This window comes from Rhopalosiphum maidis, chromosome 1 (genome assembly GCF_003676215.2).
Source record: "Rhopalosiphum maidis isolate BTI-1 chromosome 1, ASM367621v3, whole genome shotgun sequence".
NCBI lineage: Eukaryota > Metazoa > Arthropoda > Insecta > Hemiptera > Aphididae > Rhopalosiphum > Rhopalosiphum maidis.
In genome coordinates, this window is record NC_040877.1 from 44,091,075 (window position 1) to 44,108,346 (window position 17,272).

Sequence of the window (17,272 nt, forward strand, 5' to 3'; positions counted from 1 at the left end):
TTATTTCCATAAATATATTTTTTAACATAAAAAGTTTGGTATAATTCTTAATTTAATTTCTTTGAAATATGGATTTTACTTTCAGTTTTGAATAAGATAAATATAAATGCATAAAAAAAACCCAAATTTAATTCTATTTAATTCTAATTTTATTCTTGAATATGTAATTCAAACACTACATGTATTTCTAATTCTACGACATTAGTAATACTACAAATTACAATTGCAATTAATCGCTTACACTGTAAGAAAACTAACATGAAATTACATAAATATAAATGCATATAAATAAGAATCTAAATTTAGTTCTAATTAATTCTAATTTTATTCTTGAATATGTAATTCAAATACTACATGTATTTCTAATTCTACGACATTAGTAATACTACAAATTACAATTGAAATTAATCGCTTACACTGTAAGAAAACTAACATGAAATTACATAAATATAAATGCATATAAATAAGAATCCAAATTTAGTTCTAATTAATTATAATTTTATTCTTGAATATGTAATTCAAATACTACACGTATTTCTAATTCTACGACAATAGTAATACTACAAACTACAATTTCTGTTAATAGTCTAAGACTGTAAGAAAATTAACATAAAATTAAACGCCATATTATATTCTTTGCACATACATACATGCATACATACATACATATATATTATATACACATTGACATGTATATATATATAATATGTGTAAGTATACTGTATATATATAAAACAAAAAAAACTTATTTCATATTTAAAGTATATTAATTTTTCTTCTTATTTGTTGTACATTTTGGACAAAACCATTTTCCCTTTGGCTTGGTAGTCAATTTGACACATGCAAAGTGAAACCATTCAATAGGACACTAAAATAAATAAAAGGAAACGATTAAAAAAAAAATTATACAAATACAAAACATTGAAACAATATTTACAATTAGAATTGAATGTTTATAATTGTTTAATGGTCACAATATTAAATAAATGTCCGTGTAAGTGGGTTATACATAGGTATATAATTATTAAATTATAATTTGTATGCTTACATCGGGATTATCACAGCCTATCATTTCACCATAGGAAACTTGGTTGCACAAACAGTATGTTGGTTCATTTGGATCAACAGGCATGTCCAATACTTCAGGGGAGTGTTTAGCTCCAGCAGTAACTAATGCACCAGTAAGGGGGGCAGTCTTTAATGCAGCGCTGGCTACACTTTTTGTAGGGTGTTTCGGATTATTGACAACACTGACCGAAGATGTTTTGCTCGGTCCCGCACTCGACATTTTTGAAAATCCTGAAAAATGTTGGTAATTATTATAATTATTATACTTAAACAAGACTCAAATAATGCTGTCCATAAACCTTTCTTAGGTAGTTTCTTATTCGATATTTTGTAACGAGCCGCTTCTTCATTACTTGTAATCTTCAACCAAATTTCACTGCCTCTATTCTTCTTACGTCCACCTGAAACACGCATAAAGAAATAGTCAAATACAATGGTATCATAATAAAATATTTTTCAGAACACTTACGTTTTACTTCCTCTGCATTTTTTTTAGCATCAATGGCTCTGTCTTGAATTTCAGATTCTAAGCGAGCCAAGTTTGGATCCAACTCCCTAATACTTTTATCCACCTGTAAGGTACAATAGAGTAGAACAGTTCTAGCATTACGTGAAATCTTCAAAATCAACATACCATTTCATAAGTTTGAATAGACAATTGAACTTTATCATCGCTGTATTCTTTTATTTTGTCAAATTTACGTTGCATGATAGCTCTATTTTTTTTATTTCCCGAGTACAGATTGATATTCGACATAAAGTGGTCCGCCATTTTGTCGATGTCGCGCATCTCTTCCCGAGCTCTCGAGTCGAGATCTCGCAACAAAGTTAAGTTTCGTAGCAACTCAATAGGAAGATTCTCCAAAGCTAAAATATCATTCTATTAGTATTTCATTGAAATTCAAAACCGAAACAGAACTTACATTCAAGATACTGATCAAGGTACGGTGCTGATGCCATTATTGTTATTTTGTGGTGTAGGTAGTCGAGAATTATAGTAGAAAAGAGTAAATAAAACACGACTGTTAATGAAAACGTGAAATTTTTTGTGTTTAATCAACTGTTAGAATACGAATTGTGCACTAGAAATTTCTTTTGCTGAGCTTCGGTTTTCGGCGCGACGTGCGTTCACAAACAAAGAACAGATACGAACACACACACAATAAATTTTATGGGGACGCTACACCCAAAACGAAACGTATCGCTCGATAGATGGCGGTCCGCGCGTATCGACGCTTCCTCGGTAGGCTGTAGCCTCATCCAATGTCTAGGTGACGAGGTCTGCGCGTTGTAGTCGCGGTTCTGTGGGAGAGGGGTACGTAGAGGTACGTTGTTATTTCACAAACGGTCGTATGGAACGCTTAGCATCAACGCAATCGATCGTTGCGTAAATAATAATGTCGTCCATAATGTGTTTCGTATGTACTGCGCTTGACCAAATAGTTGTCATGGTAATTCGTGTACTAGCACACAGCGCCCTCACTCCTTTTGCGAGTCACAAACTATTTCTTAAATTAAGCTCCCGTTTACTTAAATAATATTTTCATTACACAGACCATACGATGTATTGTACAGCATAGTTCGAATTACATTTATAACCTAATTGCTTTTTAAAATACTTGGAAAATAATACATGTAGCTATTATGGTTAAATATATTTTTTAATAAACGTGTTGCGTTTTTACATTATAACTTATAACTGACCAGAAGAAGTGCTTTTCGTAAAAAAGTATTAACCTCCTTTGACCTGTATAGAAAAATGTGGCGTGCACATAGCGTAAACATTATAAATATATTGTTTGTGATTGTTCCATTGAAATATTTATTATATCCTAACGTACCCGTCGACCAATTTTTAATTAACACATAAAAATTCCCATTAACTATGAGTTTATATAATTGGGAATTTGGGAAAAACAATCAAAGAGTTAAGAAGACGTCGCACATGCATGTGTTGTCTCCTTTTTACACACACGTACGACATGGACAAAACGCGTTTACGCAGACTGAGTAATACTTGCTCTATTTTGGTTCTTGAGTAAATATACCTATTATAAAATGAAAAGATGACAATATTTTGGAGGGCAAGACGATGATATTTTTCCATTATTCCTAATATATCGTTCACTATATCAAAAATTTCAATATATTTAAATAACCTTTAACTTTTAAGAATTATAATTTTTTTCTAAAAAAAACCATCGTATTGACCTCCAAAATAATGTCATCTTTTAATTTTATAATTGGTATATTTACTCTAGAACTAAAATTTATAGGTAGATTGACTATAATTTTGATAAAATCGATTTCTTAATTTTTTTTTTTAATTCAAAAACAAATAATAGCAAACTTGAAATTTTTACCAAATGTTTAATATATAGCGCCTCATAAGTTGTTTATTTCTCAATTAAAAAATATCAAGTCTACTGTCACAATATATTTTTTATGTGTTTAAAGTTAAAATGTTGACTAAATCCATAAAAACCACGAAAATTATTAAATTTATTTTATTTTGTAGATAATTTATTAATTCATAACAATTTTTGTTTCTATATCTAAAATTTAAAAATTTAATTCAAGGTTCAACCTATATATGAAAAAAAATAATACTGGAGTATTAGACATTTGATATATACCCTTAAACTAATTTTTTATCTTCAAAAATAAATAAATAATAACAGCAGCTAAGTTGTTACCAAATGTTTTTATTATTATTTTCATTATTACATAATACAATTGTTGAGATGATACTCTTATTGATTTATTTATTGACATAAGATATTTATAATTTTTTTATATTTTTATTTATAATTGTTGACTAAACATTATTAGCTTGGTATAAACTAAAACTGCTTGAAAATTGAATACAAGATTCCGCAATATAGATTTATAAAAAATCTTTTTGTATCCCAGCTCTGAAACTTTCCCTTATTATATCTATAGTTTTTATTAATCAAATGCAAGGCACGGATTATATATGTGCCCGTAAAAAAAATTTTATTTTTAATTAAAATTTTTTATTATTTTATAAAAATAAAACTACAGTTTCTATAATTTATTAGTTTTCATTTATCTTAATATATTTAAAAATAATTTTTTCTTGTTTTTAGAGAAGCTAATTTTTTGATAATATATTTTCTAGTGATAACATCCTTAGAGGATTTGAATTATTTTTGTATTGAAGTACCTAATTCTGTAGTTGTTTATTATGCGAGACGGTTTAGAAAATGCTTTATTTTTGTCTATGAATTGATAACTAATTCAATTAACAATTTTATTAACAAACAATAAGTTTTTATTTATATTTAAAACATTGTGAAGTCAAAAAGGTCTATAATTATTCTATGAATAAACTTCCGTATGCGGTAACCTATAAATTATACCTACCGACTGGGTAGGTACCTCAAACCTTATCAGTGTCTACTAATTGTGACCAACAGTAAAAGTATCTTCCAATTGTAGTGAAAAATTGTTTTGGGTACGGGTACCTATACGTATTTTCCATTTCACCCGGGCGAAATTAAAAAGAGCTGCACCATCACCCGCCACCCTATATCGAGTGGGATGGTTTCTATCTTTATCGATTAGAAGGCCGAGAACTCTCGTTTTTCGTCTCACGCAAAATTGTCATGACTAGCTATAGAGGACCTTTTTTCTATGTATTTTTGTATTGATTAAGTATGCTGCAAGTGTCTACTGGCAACTCACATTGTGAGCAGCTCGCTTTATTGAAAATAAAAGTTGTTTCTCTTTCTACTATTTATATAAACTAAAAATATAAAAATTAAATTAACTACACAGAATGAGATAACCATTATTTTTAAATACCGCAAATCATGCCAAATGTACCTTTTCAGTTTGTCGAAAATGCTTTAGCGTCATATTGATATATACCTTTTTTATTAGCACGATAGTTATATATTATATTGCAGGTAGCGTCATAAATTCGGCGCAATTAACGAATACCAAATGTTCAACGTATAAAAATTATATGGTAATTGTTACCGTATAAAGTAGCGAAAGGTTAAAGAACTCTAAATTAGATATGACACATGAATAAGTTAACTCTGGATTTTCGATATAATTTTTTTTTTTAACTATTGTGTTTATATTATGATTTTTCATAACTATATTTATGTATATAGCCAGGTAAGTAGCAAATAAATGTGAACGTATAGTACACATTATAGTTCTCTCGCGAAGTCAAAAGGTCTATAATTATTCTATGAATAATCTTCCGTATGCGGTAACCTATAAATTATATCTACCGACTAGGTACCCAGGTAGGTACCTCAAACCTTATCAGTGTCTACTAGTTGTGACCAACGGTAAAAGTATCTTCCAATTGTAGTGACAAATTATTTTGGGTACAGGTACCTATACGTATTTTCCATTTCACCCGGGCGAAATTAAAAAGAGCTGCACCATCACCCGCCACCCTATATCGAGTGGGATGGTTTCTATCTTTATCGATTAGAAGGCCGAGAACTCTCGTTTTTCGTCCCACACAAAACTGTCACGACTAGCTCGCAACAACATAGCGGGTACAGTCAGAACTAGGGATCAAAATTTCCGAGAAAAAAAATGGATCATAGAAAAAGTTATTGGGTAACATTAGTTTTATTTAAAATTTCCAATTATACCAATAAATAATGATAGATAATAATTATAATATATAAATTATTAATACACTATAAAGTATAAATCATCATTACTATTATTTAAAGTCTGCATAGTGAATGAATGTTGCAGACTCTATATTTCATTTATCAATATTATTTTATTGTATATTTTTCTATACATCTACGGACAAAACAATTTTGGTTGTATAAATCATCACATTTTTACAGACACTTAATACTACATTTTTTAATCGTCAAATTTGTATAGACACTTTAAACTTTACTTTTAATAATATATTTTTTAATTCTAAACAAAAATCAGCAAAAACAATATCTTTAATGATACCAATATTTATACATAATTATATTGCCAGTTCGAAGTCTGTAAAATGAGAAGGAAAATATAGATTTTGCAAAAAAAGTCTCAGGTGTAAATTACGTATGAATAAAAATTATTTCGGTATAGGTATTAGGCATACATACAAAATTATACCCAGGCCGCAATAAATTTATGTATGTACAAAATATACCTGTACCGCAATTTACAAAAAAAATTAAAAATGAGACGCAATTTATAGCGACCCAATAGCTTAACTAAAAGTGATAGGGGATGGTTACCACTCAATGTCAGTGGGTTGTCCTACACTCTCCACCATGCAGTAATATAGTCCCCTCCCCATTCACCGCAACAATACTTAGCTTGAAGCGATGATGGCAGTGGTGGTGGTAATGGCATTGAATTAAAACCGTAGTTAAGGCTTAGTCAGACCTAGGGACACAAAAGCAAAATAAATACGAAAAAATGATAATCTCATTATTATTTATCTATTATAATATCAATAATATAAAATATACATTACATACAATCTAACCGTTTATAAAATATACACATAAATATGTATTGATAGATAGGTAACCTTTTCTCATTATCATAATCCAATATAAATAAGATTGTTTAGTTTTAAAAAAATGAAAATATCTAGTAGGTATTTAAAAAATTGTCATTTCCATTTGTTGGTTTTTATTTTTTATCGATTCAATTTGAATTCAAATATTGTAAAAACATAAGTTTGTTGTCACATTCGAAAAACATTAATTAAAAAAAGATATCGAATTAATATTCAAACGTCTTTTTTGTAAAAAAGTTGGGTGTGGGGTGGATTAATTATTTACAAGGGAGGTAATATGTTATAATGGTTAGGACCACAGGTGTGCCTCGCTACGGCTTCGCATTAAAAAAAGCGAATACGTGATGGTGGCCTTCGCAAGGGGCGGTCGTGAGCGCAGCTGTACATTAGCTGTACATTGTATGGCAGCGCTTGCGCATTGTTCTCTTCTAAGCTGCGGTCCCGTTTGCAAATTTTATACGCCGCCACCGCTATCGATCGATGTCATGGTTAGTCAGCTGACGAAAAAAACAGTGTTGTTCACTACTTGTTGAAGTAGGTAAAATTACGGTTATATATTTTCCTGCCTGATAATCGTGACTTAAACTGAGAAAGAATGAGATACTGATAGTTCTTGGTTGACGGTGAGTCGAGAACTCGTGATGTTATTCAACAACGATACAAACATGGCCAAAGTGTGTAGACGATGGGTACGTCTCATTCGCTACACCATCTCCTACTGGGATTAAGTGGTCCCTGGATTCGCCAAACCCGTAGTGATAATACTGATAATTACTTCGCTCTCCTCTGAGAGGATTATAATAATACCTCCTAAATTCAATTATTTTATAAATTCGAGATAACTTTAAAATTATTGTTGACTTTGTTTATTGGTAGTAACTACATGATAATACAAATTCGGTGTAATTGATAGTCATAACTTTTAATTTTCGAGGTAAATACTGCAACCATAAGAGCTTTTCGTATTCGTAAACATAATCAGTGGCGACCCTAGAGTTTGATTCTGGGTGAGGGGTGTTGGCCATATACATCACTTAATTTTTTTAAAAATATTTTATAGTATATTTATTTAAATTAGTGCCATATATTACCAGTATTAATCATTAGTGCAAAATATTATATAAAATAAATATATGTATAATAATTACATTTTATAAAACGAATTCTAATTTTCGATTTTTATTTTTAGAAAATCTATCTATAACTTTGTGTCATATTTTTTGGTATATGTGCTCTTAAAAAAACCCTGACCAGTTCCCAGTGACTGCGTAGTTGCCGCAGATTTAATGTAACACTTTCATTTGGAACAGTTTCTACAGCTAACAAATTTTCTGAACATAGTGTGCATTGTGATCGAGAGTATAACTGTTTTAACACTCCTGTAATTATAATTTGTAGGTAGGTAAATACAAAATAACTTGTATTATTTAAATTTATCTTACCGTTATTGCATCCCAGTTAATAAAACCCCTCGTCAGGTAATTTTAAAATAACTACAATAATTGAACGAGGATCACTCCTTCCTCTATCAACATCGGGAATTTTGATATGCACTGTAGAGCCAATATTAGCGACCGCAAACTTTAAACCTTTATAGATGATACATATACCAAATATTAACAATGAAAATCTTTTAATAACACGATAAACGTACATTGCGGTTACCGACAAAAAGGACGTCAATCTTATCTGATTTAATATGTTATATTAAATTGTTGAAAATATTAGAACTATATTCATTCATCATGATATATTGTTATTTACAATTTGACACATTAACGAAGTGATGCCAGGAGTGTATAAAATAACTAGTTAAAGTATAAATTATATAAATTACCAACAAGCTTTAGTTATTTCATAAACTAACTGATTCAACACTTTAACTGTTAACATATATAACATATATTGTTTAGTGTAATCATTGAAAACATTAATTAAAAAAACATTTTTTTTTTTTTTTTTTTTTAATTTATAATCTAAATTCTAAAGTTATAGATTAGTAAACACTTATTGAAATGAAATAAAGAGTTTAGAATAAAGAAATTTATCAAATAATTTTTAATTTAATACGCTGAAATAATACGTATCATTACAATGAAAATTGCAAGCCGGAGGTTAAATTTTTTACAATGGTAACTTTTTTGGTCGTCTGTTCACGTAAAATGGCTGTGGTAAAATGAATCTACAAAAATTAAAACATATAAAACGATATTAATTTGAACGTCTAAACACAACAGTCGTCAAACGGTCAAACATATTAACAATAAGAAATCAACCAAATTAGAAATATACCATATGGGAAATCCGAGAGTCCCTATCGGAAAATATTTTTCATACACAATACTACATACTAGTGTACTACGCGAAAACATAAAATAACGACTAACGAGAATTTACAATTAAATGATATCTAGTAAACTAATATAATATAATATTATAAACTGTAATAATATAAGCGTATCATATTATACATGTTATATTATCATTATAATTGCAAGTATTTTTTTGGATTTTGGGGAGGGGCATGGCCACCTGGGCCTCTCCCCAAGAGCCGCCACTGACATAGATATTGTATATATAGATAGACTATGGCTATATTAATTCTGTACGAGCTGGTGTTCTTTTTTTGTTGGAGAGAAAATATCTTTTGGAATGTCCTCACTCTGACGTGGGGTACTATTATGTTCAAATCTCAAATAAAGTCGTATTATAATTAGAATGATATAGGTTTGCTTGCAAAAAATATTTACACCATATACACTCAAAATTGATAGTAATACATGAACGCAATACATAAGCTCCAATAGCCAATATCCATCTCGTTATCTTCAACGTTGTTACTAACGGCTCGGTCGTGCCGTATGGAGGTAAAATGGTTACCGACGTCATATTTACCTCCAACGATCAATTGCACATTCTAGCTGTATGGAGGGAGTTAACGACAGTGGGGTAACAGTGTAATATTGTGAAAATATGTATACGTGTATTGACTTAACAAAATAACAAGTTGGACGTCGATCGACGCGAGGATTTTATAACAATTTTATAAATACAACAACAATTTTGGACGGGATGCGATGACATTCGTCACAAGAATTTAGTCGGTGTGATAAGTGTGACAAAATGGCGGTTGAACGGGAGTCGCTCGTGCGGACAGTCGGTACACCTCGGTAAAAGGGTACTTGGCGGAAGACCGGTCACCGCCCGACGCGGTGAGCGATTGTGCCACCTAAAACATAGTGACCAACCGACTTCCATGTATACCTACCACGGATAAATAATCATACAAATGTGGTGATAGCATTTCTCCGTTAAACAATGGTCCGCCAACGGCGCCCATGACTACCACCACACCAACGCTATTCGAGTGGGAAAAATGCTTGCGTTACTGACTGCGCATCACGAGTTGCAGGCATAGGTACCTATTTAATTTGCCGTGAACCACACTATTCATTATTGTTGCAGGTACATTTCACTGCTACCGTGTTTTCTTCGCTTCAACACCGTAAACCAAATTATTAACTCAAATCAGAAATGGCTGAAAACAAAGCAGTAAGTATTTGCAAGTTAGCGTAACGCGCGCAAAATAAATACACAAGTTAACATTCCGTAATAGCGCCGTTCGCGTCAGTTTCTCACCCGTTTCGACGTTTGCTCGTGCGCGCTGTACGTGTTGACATCTGCTGCTCAATTCGGCGTCGTGTCCGTGCATATTTTTTCTTAATATCTGTCTAGTATTTTAAGAGGACGCCATGCCCGCATGTGCCGTCTCTGTCTTACTGACGTACAGCATAACAAATTTGCTTTCAACAAAATACATTTTGTGATGTTAGCTTTTATATAAGAGTAAAATTGCCCATACTCTATCGCGCCCTTCCCAGACATTGGTTCCCGATCTGGTTTGTCGACGTCTTATTTCATTCCCACACACGCTCATTTGTTTCATACACGTCTCATTAAACAATCAAGTTTTCCTAAAATTCGACAGTGCTGCATAGTGTGTACTGACAACCATGGCATTATGTCATATTGAAGGTCGTTATGTTGTTAGTCTTAGAAGTGGCGGTATCATTATTAAATGTATCATTCATAAGTTTAATTATTTACCTAGAACCTGACCTGTTGACCATTATTATTGGTTATATTGATTATATTTAGGACGCTAAGTCGACTGACTTCTGACTTATCTCAGATTTTTTAAGTTCATAATCGTTTTGTTATTAAAAATCAATTTTGGATTGTGTGTTAAAAGTATTCGATACGATAACAATAGGTTTTTATTGAATTATTAATTTATCTAATTTCATAAAATTCAAATATTAAATACAAAATTTAATTTTGTTAGTTTTTAAAACATCAATCATTATTCAAAATATTTTTTATTTTAGGATGGTCCTCAACGCGCAATTATGCTTCATGTTAAAGATCTAGATGGTTTTAATCATATCCGCTTCAATATCAAGAAAAATGCTCCTTTAGAAAAGCTCAAGATAAGTTACTGTGAAAGAACTGTAAGTATAAGTTATTAAGAAGTAATTTATTGCAAATGTTACCATTAGTAAAAATAACTTAATTTTAGACTACATTTTTTTAAATAGAAGATATTTAATCAAGAATTAATTTAGCAACTGTGGTTGCTAACATGAATTTAGTGGCCATATCTAATAACTAAGAGATTAAAATTACTATGAAGTAGTAACTAAATATGGTTTTCATAATATACTTGTATATTTAGTTAAATTCCATTAATTAAACTTATTCTATAGAATATTTTTGTGTCCATTAAAGATTATATAAATACAATTTACCAAATTGGTTTGCTAGAAAACAATTAAATTCAACTTAGTGTCATGTTTTTTAATAACACCATTGTAATGTATTATTAACTTGAAAATAATAAATTCTATTTTCCATATTATCTAGATTGTAGAAATACCCCAGTATTCTCATCATAACTGAGATAAAACAAAACACTATATTTTTTATATAAGACAGTAAAGATTACTCATAATTGCAGAAAAAAAGTAAAGTAACATTATTATAAAATATTATGTACCATTACAGCTGCTGTAGTCCAAGTTAACAACCATTTTTACACAATATAAGAAGGATATTTACGTTTTATTTTACACAAATTGGCAGATTTCCACTACTTGATAGCTCCTACTGAAATATATAATTATCGAATGTCCATACATAATACTAGCTGTCCCAACGGGCGTTGCCCAGGCAAAAGTCATCTCAAATGAAAGCCGCGATTTTTTTTTATATTAATAGCTGACCCGGCAAACATATTGTATTTTTTAATTTGTTTAATAATATTTATGTCTTCTAAGCCAGAGATTCTAAAACTTTTTTCTTATCAATAAATTTTTTTGGGTACCCCTTCTTAGTTACTAAACTAAAATATATATAAAAAAATTTTAAGACTTACATACATGTTGGCCTGACTTGTACCCCTTAAAAAATTTTGAGTACCCATAAGGGGTACGCTTGTTTGAAAAACACTGTTCTAAGCGATTGCTAAAATATTAAAATATATCTAATTAATTTTTTTATAAAATATACTATCCCCTATTTCAACCCCTTACAACCTTTTTTAGTATTAAAAAGTAGCCGATGTCCTTTCTCAGTATCTAAATTATCTATGTACCAAATTTCATTCAAATTGGTTCAGTAATTTTGGAGCCAATTCAATACAAATAATCAAATCTTTTCTCTTTATGATATTAAGAATAGATAATGAGTAAATAATTTATATACAAATTTCTTAATGTTCATAGTCACAGTGAGATATTTATGAGATGAAGACAATAAACATAAGTATAGTGAACAAAAAAAAAAAAACACTGTAAGATGTTAGTTAATGTTGAACCATTGTTTCAAAGAAATGTTTATAATCAAAATTATATTTTAAATGTTTTTATAAATATTTTTTTTATTTATATAGCTAGCATTAATTAAAAAATATGTATAAGTTTAACATTTATAATTTAATTAATTCATTAAAAATTGTAATGTTTTAGGGTTCAGATATGGAAAAAATATGTTTCCTGTTTGAAGGTAAAAAAATTCGGGATGTAGATACTGCAACCTCAATGGGGATGGTAAATAATGATACCATTGATGTCATCAATTTATTAAGTGGTTGAAAACTGTAACTAAAATTATTATTAATAAATATTAAATAATATGTAAAAACTAGAATAATATTTGTTTAAGAATATTTTAATAAAATAAGTTTAATAAAACAATTTAAACTTAATCATAGAGCACCTTTAGAAATATAGCTTCTATATTCACTCTCCAAAAAATGTTTATGTTTGTGTAAATCAAAAAAAAAAATCTATATATTATAATATACTGATAAGAATGTCACCAATCCATTGACTATACTACATCTTTTATAAGCTTATAAAACATGTGAAAGAAATTACCAGAATGATTTTTAAAGTTGCTAAACTTATTTTATATTATTATATATTTCTAAATAATTGTCAGGTACCTATATATCTTTACGAGTAATAATAACTATGCCATACTGTTTATAAGTAATTAGTTAATGAACTGTTAATGACATAGAGCTTTCCATCAGTTACCTATTCACCTATTCCACTAAAGTGAATGACCATTAAATTTAAATTTATTCATATTTATTTAAATATAATCTTAATTTAAAAAGGAAATGTGTTCTCACAATAACTTCTTTTTTATAAAACAGAATATTTCACTCAATGTTTATTATATAGTTATTTAGTAGTAAATTATAAGATAACTATATTATTTTAAAGCCAAATAAAGAAAAACACAGAAAATAGATAAATAATAATATGAATATCTATATTATTTAAATTCAAAAATAAAAGAATACTTGCAGATAAAAATTTATGAAATGTTCCATATTTATAAGTAAAGCTTAAAATGTAATATAATGTTTTATAAATAAAATACTTAGTAGTCCATATACTGAAACCAAAAAAAAAAAACATAATATACTTTTAACATGTATTCAATTTAAACTATAAATAATAATATTCAATATAATTCAAAAACTTTATTTGTGGGAGACACTGAACTCTTGCGTATATTATATTATACACACTGCAATAACATTTTCAAATACAATGTTTTAAGTAAAAATGAATTCAACTTACTGTTAGTACAGTATTACTAAAAGTAAAATAGATTACTTAGATAACAATAACAAAAACTTACCTCAATATTTACTAAGTGATATAGGCTGACAGACTGTATTTGCATAGAAACATTTTTATGCACAATGATATACCATTGAATTCAAATTTGAAATATCCACTCACCGCCAACTATACGGCAGAGCAATACTCACTTGACCACCTTTTTATTCTACATTTTCATTATAAGAGTAGATGTTTCTGTTGGTATTTGGTAAGTATATTAAATTTAATTAGTAAACATGATAAGTGATTTACCACAGAATGGTAGTTATAGTTGTCAAAATAATTATTTTATGACACATAAAGGTAGTTCTAAACTGATGAAACTACACTGGTCACTACCTAATCGGACTGGAAAAATGTATGATAAAATATATTGCTATGTAGGAAAATGATTGGTCCAACTAAATATTGCACTGATCGTTTGTTTTTATTTCCATAAATATATTTTTTAACATAAAAGGTTTGGTATAATTCTTGATTTAATTTCTTTGAAATAAGGATTTTACTTTCAGTTTTGAATAAAATAAATATAAATGCATAAAAAAAAACCCAAATTTAATTCTATTTAATTCTAATTTTATTCTTGAATATGCAATTCAAACACTACATGTATTTCTAATTCTACGATATTAGTAATACTACAAATTACAATTGCAATTAATCGCTTACACTGTAAGGAAACTAACATGAAATTACATAAATATAAATGCATATAAATAAGAATCTAAATTTAGTTCTAATTAATTATAATTTTATTCTTGAATATGTAATTCAAATACTACATGTATTTCTAATTCTACGACATTAGTAATACTACAAATTACAATTGAAATTAATCGCTTACACTGTAAGAAAACTAACATGAAATTACATAAATATAAATGCATATAAATAAGAATCCAAATTTAGTTCTAATTATTTATAATTTTATTCTTGAATATGTAATTCAAATACTACACGTATTTCTAATTCTACGACAATAGTAATACTACAAACTACAATTTCTGTTAATAGTCTAAGACTGTAAGAAAATTAACATAAAATTAAACGCCATATTATATTCTTTGCACATACATACATGCATACATACATATATATTATATACACATTGACATGTATATATATATAATATGTGTAAGTATACTGTATATATATAAAACAAAAAAAACTTATTTCATATTTAAAGTATATTAATTTTTCTTCTTATTTGTTGTACATTTTGGACAAAACCATTTTCCCTTTGGCTTGGTAGTCAATTTGACACATGCAAAGTGAAACCATTCAATAGGACACTAAAATAAATAAAAGGAAACGATTAAAAAAAAAATTATACAAATACAAAACATTGAAACAATATTTACAATTAGAATTGAATGTTTATAATTGTTTAATGGTCACAATATTAAATAAATGTCCGTGTAAGTGGGTTATACATAGATATATAATTATTAAATTATAATTTGTATGCTTACATCGGGATTATCACAGCCTATCATTTCACCATAGGAAACTTGGTTGCACAAACAGTATGTTGGTTCATTTGGATCAACCGGCATGTCCAATACTTCAGGGGAGTGTTTAGCTCCAGCAGTAACTAATGCACCAGTAAGGGGGGCAGTCTTTACTGCAGCGCTGGCTACACTTTTTGTAGGGTGTTTCGGATTATTGACAACACTGACCGAAGATGTTTTGCTCGGTCCCGCACTCGACGTTTTTGAAAATCCTGAAAAATGTTGGTAATTATTATAATTATTATACTTAAACAAGACTCAAATAATGCTGTCCATAAACCTTTCTTAGGTAGTTTCTTATTCGATATTTTGTAACGAGCCGCTTCTTCATTACTTGTAATCTTCAACCAAATTTCACTGCCTCTATTCTTCTTACGTTCACCTGAAACACGCATAAAGAAATAGTCAAATACAATGGTATCATAATAAAATATTTTTCAGAACACTTACGTTTTACTTCCTCTGCAATTTTTTTAGCATCAATGGCTCTGTCTTGAATTTCAGATTCTAAGCGAGCCAAGTTTGGATCCAACTCCCTAATACTTTTATCCACCTGTAAGGTACAATAGAGTAGAACAGTTCTAGCATTACGTGAAATCTTCAAAATCAACATACCATTTCATAAGTTTGAATAGACAATTGAACTTTATCATCGCTGTATTCTTTTATTTTGTCAAATTTACGTTGCATGATAGCTCTATTTTTTTTATTTCCCGAGTACAGATTGATATTCGACATAAAGTGGTCCGCCATTTTGTCGATGTCGCGCATCTCTTCCCGAGCTCTCGAGTCGAGATCTCGCATCAAAGTTAAGTTTCGTAGCAACTCAATAGGAAGATTCTCCAAAGCTAAAATATCATTCTATTAGTATTTTGTTGAAATTCAAAACCGTAACAGAACTTACATTCAAGATACTGATCAAGGTACGGTGCTGATGCCATTATTGTTATTTTGTGGTGTAGGTAGTCGAGAATTATAGTAGAAAAGAGTAAATAAAACACGACTGTTAATGAAAACGCGAAATTTTTTGTGTTTAATCAACTGTTAGAATACGAATTGTGCACTAGAAATTTCTTCTGCTGAGTTTCGGTTTTCGGCGCGACGTGTGTTCATAAACAAAGAACAGAGACGAACACACACACAATAAACTTTAAGGGAACGCTACACCCAAAACGAAACGTTTCGCTCGATAGATGGCGTTCCGCGCGTATCGACGTTTCCTCGGTAGGCTGTAGCCACATCCAATGTCTAGGAGACGAGGTCTGCGCGTCGTAGTCGCGGTTCTTTGGAGAGGGGTACGTAGAGGTATGTTGGTATTTCACAAACGGTCGTATGGAACGCTTAGCATCAACGCAATCGATCGTTGCGTAAATAATAATGTCGTCCATAATGTGTTTCGTATGTACTGCGCTTGACAAAATAGTTGTCATGGTAATTCGTCTACTAGCGCACAGCGCCCTCACTCTTTTCGCGAGTCACAAACTATTTCTTAAATTATGCTCCCGTGTACTTAATATTTTCATTACACGGACCATACGATCTATTGTACAGCATAGTTCGAATTACAATTATAACCCAATTGGTTTTTATAAATACTTGGAAAATAATACTTATAGGTATTATGGTTAAATACATTTTTTAATGAACGTGTTGCGTCTTTTACATTATGAGAAGTACTTTTCGTAAAATAGTGTTGCTTTGACCTGTATATAAAATAAACCGTTTTGGCGCACACATAGCGTAAACATTACAAATATTTTATTTTTGATTATTCCACTGAAATATTTATTATATCCACTCGTACTCATCGACCAATTTTTAATTAACACTTTAAAATTCCCCGTACTTATGACCTATGTTATATAATTGGCAGTGTCGGACTGGCCCGGACCGCAGGTCCACGATCGCAGACTGGAGCTCCGGCTAGTATGGGCCCTCAGACTTTATATTTTAAAATTAAATAT

At 29.8% G+C, this 17,272-nt stretch overlaps 3 protein-coding genes and 1 pseudogene across 3 annotated transcripts; 1 reads left to right on the forward strand and 3 right to left on the reverse strand.

Moving 5' to 3' along the window:
• Positions 1 to 669: 669 nt before the first annotated feature.
• On the reverse strand, positions 670 to 2,264 carry LOC113560321 (inhibitor of growth protein 4-like). Its single transcript, XM_026966107.1, has 6 exons — positions 1,992 to 2,264; positions 1,703 to 1,935; positions 1,538 to 1,640; positions 1,368 to 1,469; positions 1,049 to 1,299; positions 670 to 868 (listed from the first exon to the last, which is right to left on the reverse strand). Exons 1-6 carry the CDS (start codon positions 2,026 to 2,028, stop codon positions 767 to 769), a joined length of 828 nt encoding a protein of 275 aa, XP_026821908.1. The 5' UTR covers positions 2,029 to 2,264; the 3' UTR covers positions 670 to 766.
• A 5,532-nt stretch (positions 2,265 to 7,796) lies between these two features.
• On the reverse strand, positions 7,797 to 9,487 carry LOC113561103 (annotated as a pseudogene).
• A 315-nt stretch (positions 9,488 to 9,802) lies between these two features.
• LOC113549851 (small ubiquitin-related modifier 3-like) lies at positions 9,803 to 12,781 on the forward strand. Its single transcript, XM_026951331.1, has 3 exons — positions 9,803 to 10,150; positions 10,987 to 11,109; positions 12,625 to 12,781. Exons 1-3 carry the CDS (start codon positions 10,133 to 10,135, stop codon positions 12,748 to 12,750), a joined length of 267 nt encoding a protein of 88 aa, XP_026807132.1. The 5' UTR covers positions 9,803 to 10,132; the 3' UTR covers positions 12,751 to 12,781.
• Positions 12,782 to 14,882: 2,101 nt separating this feature from the next.
• Positions 14,883 to 16,457, reverse strand: LOC113560243 (inhibitor of growth protein 5-like). The gene is made up of 6 exons (XM_026966013.1): positions 16,213 to 16,457; positions 15,924 to 16,156; positions 15,759 to 15,861; positions 15,589 to 15,690; positions 15,270 to 15,520; positions 14,883 to 15,089 (listed from the first exon to the last, which is right to left on the reverse strand). Exons 1-6 carry the CDS (start codon positions 16,247 to 16,249, stop codon positions 14,988 to 14,990), a joined length of 828 nt encoding a protein of 275 aa, XP_026821814.1. The 5' UTR covers positions 16,250 to 16,457; the 3' UTR covers positions 14,883 to 14,987.
• Between the last annotated feature and the right edge of the window lie 815 nt (positions 16,458 to 17,272).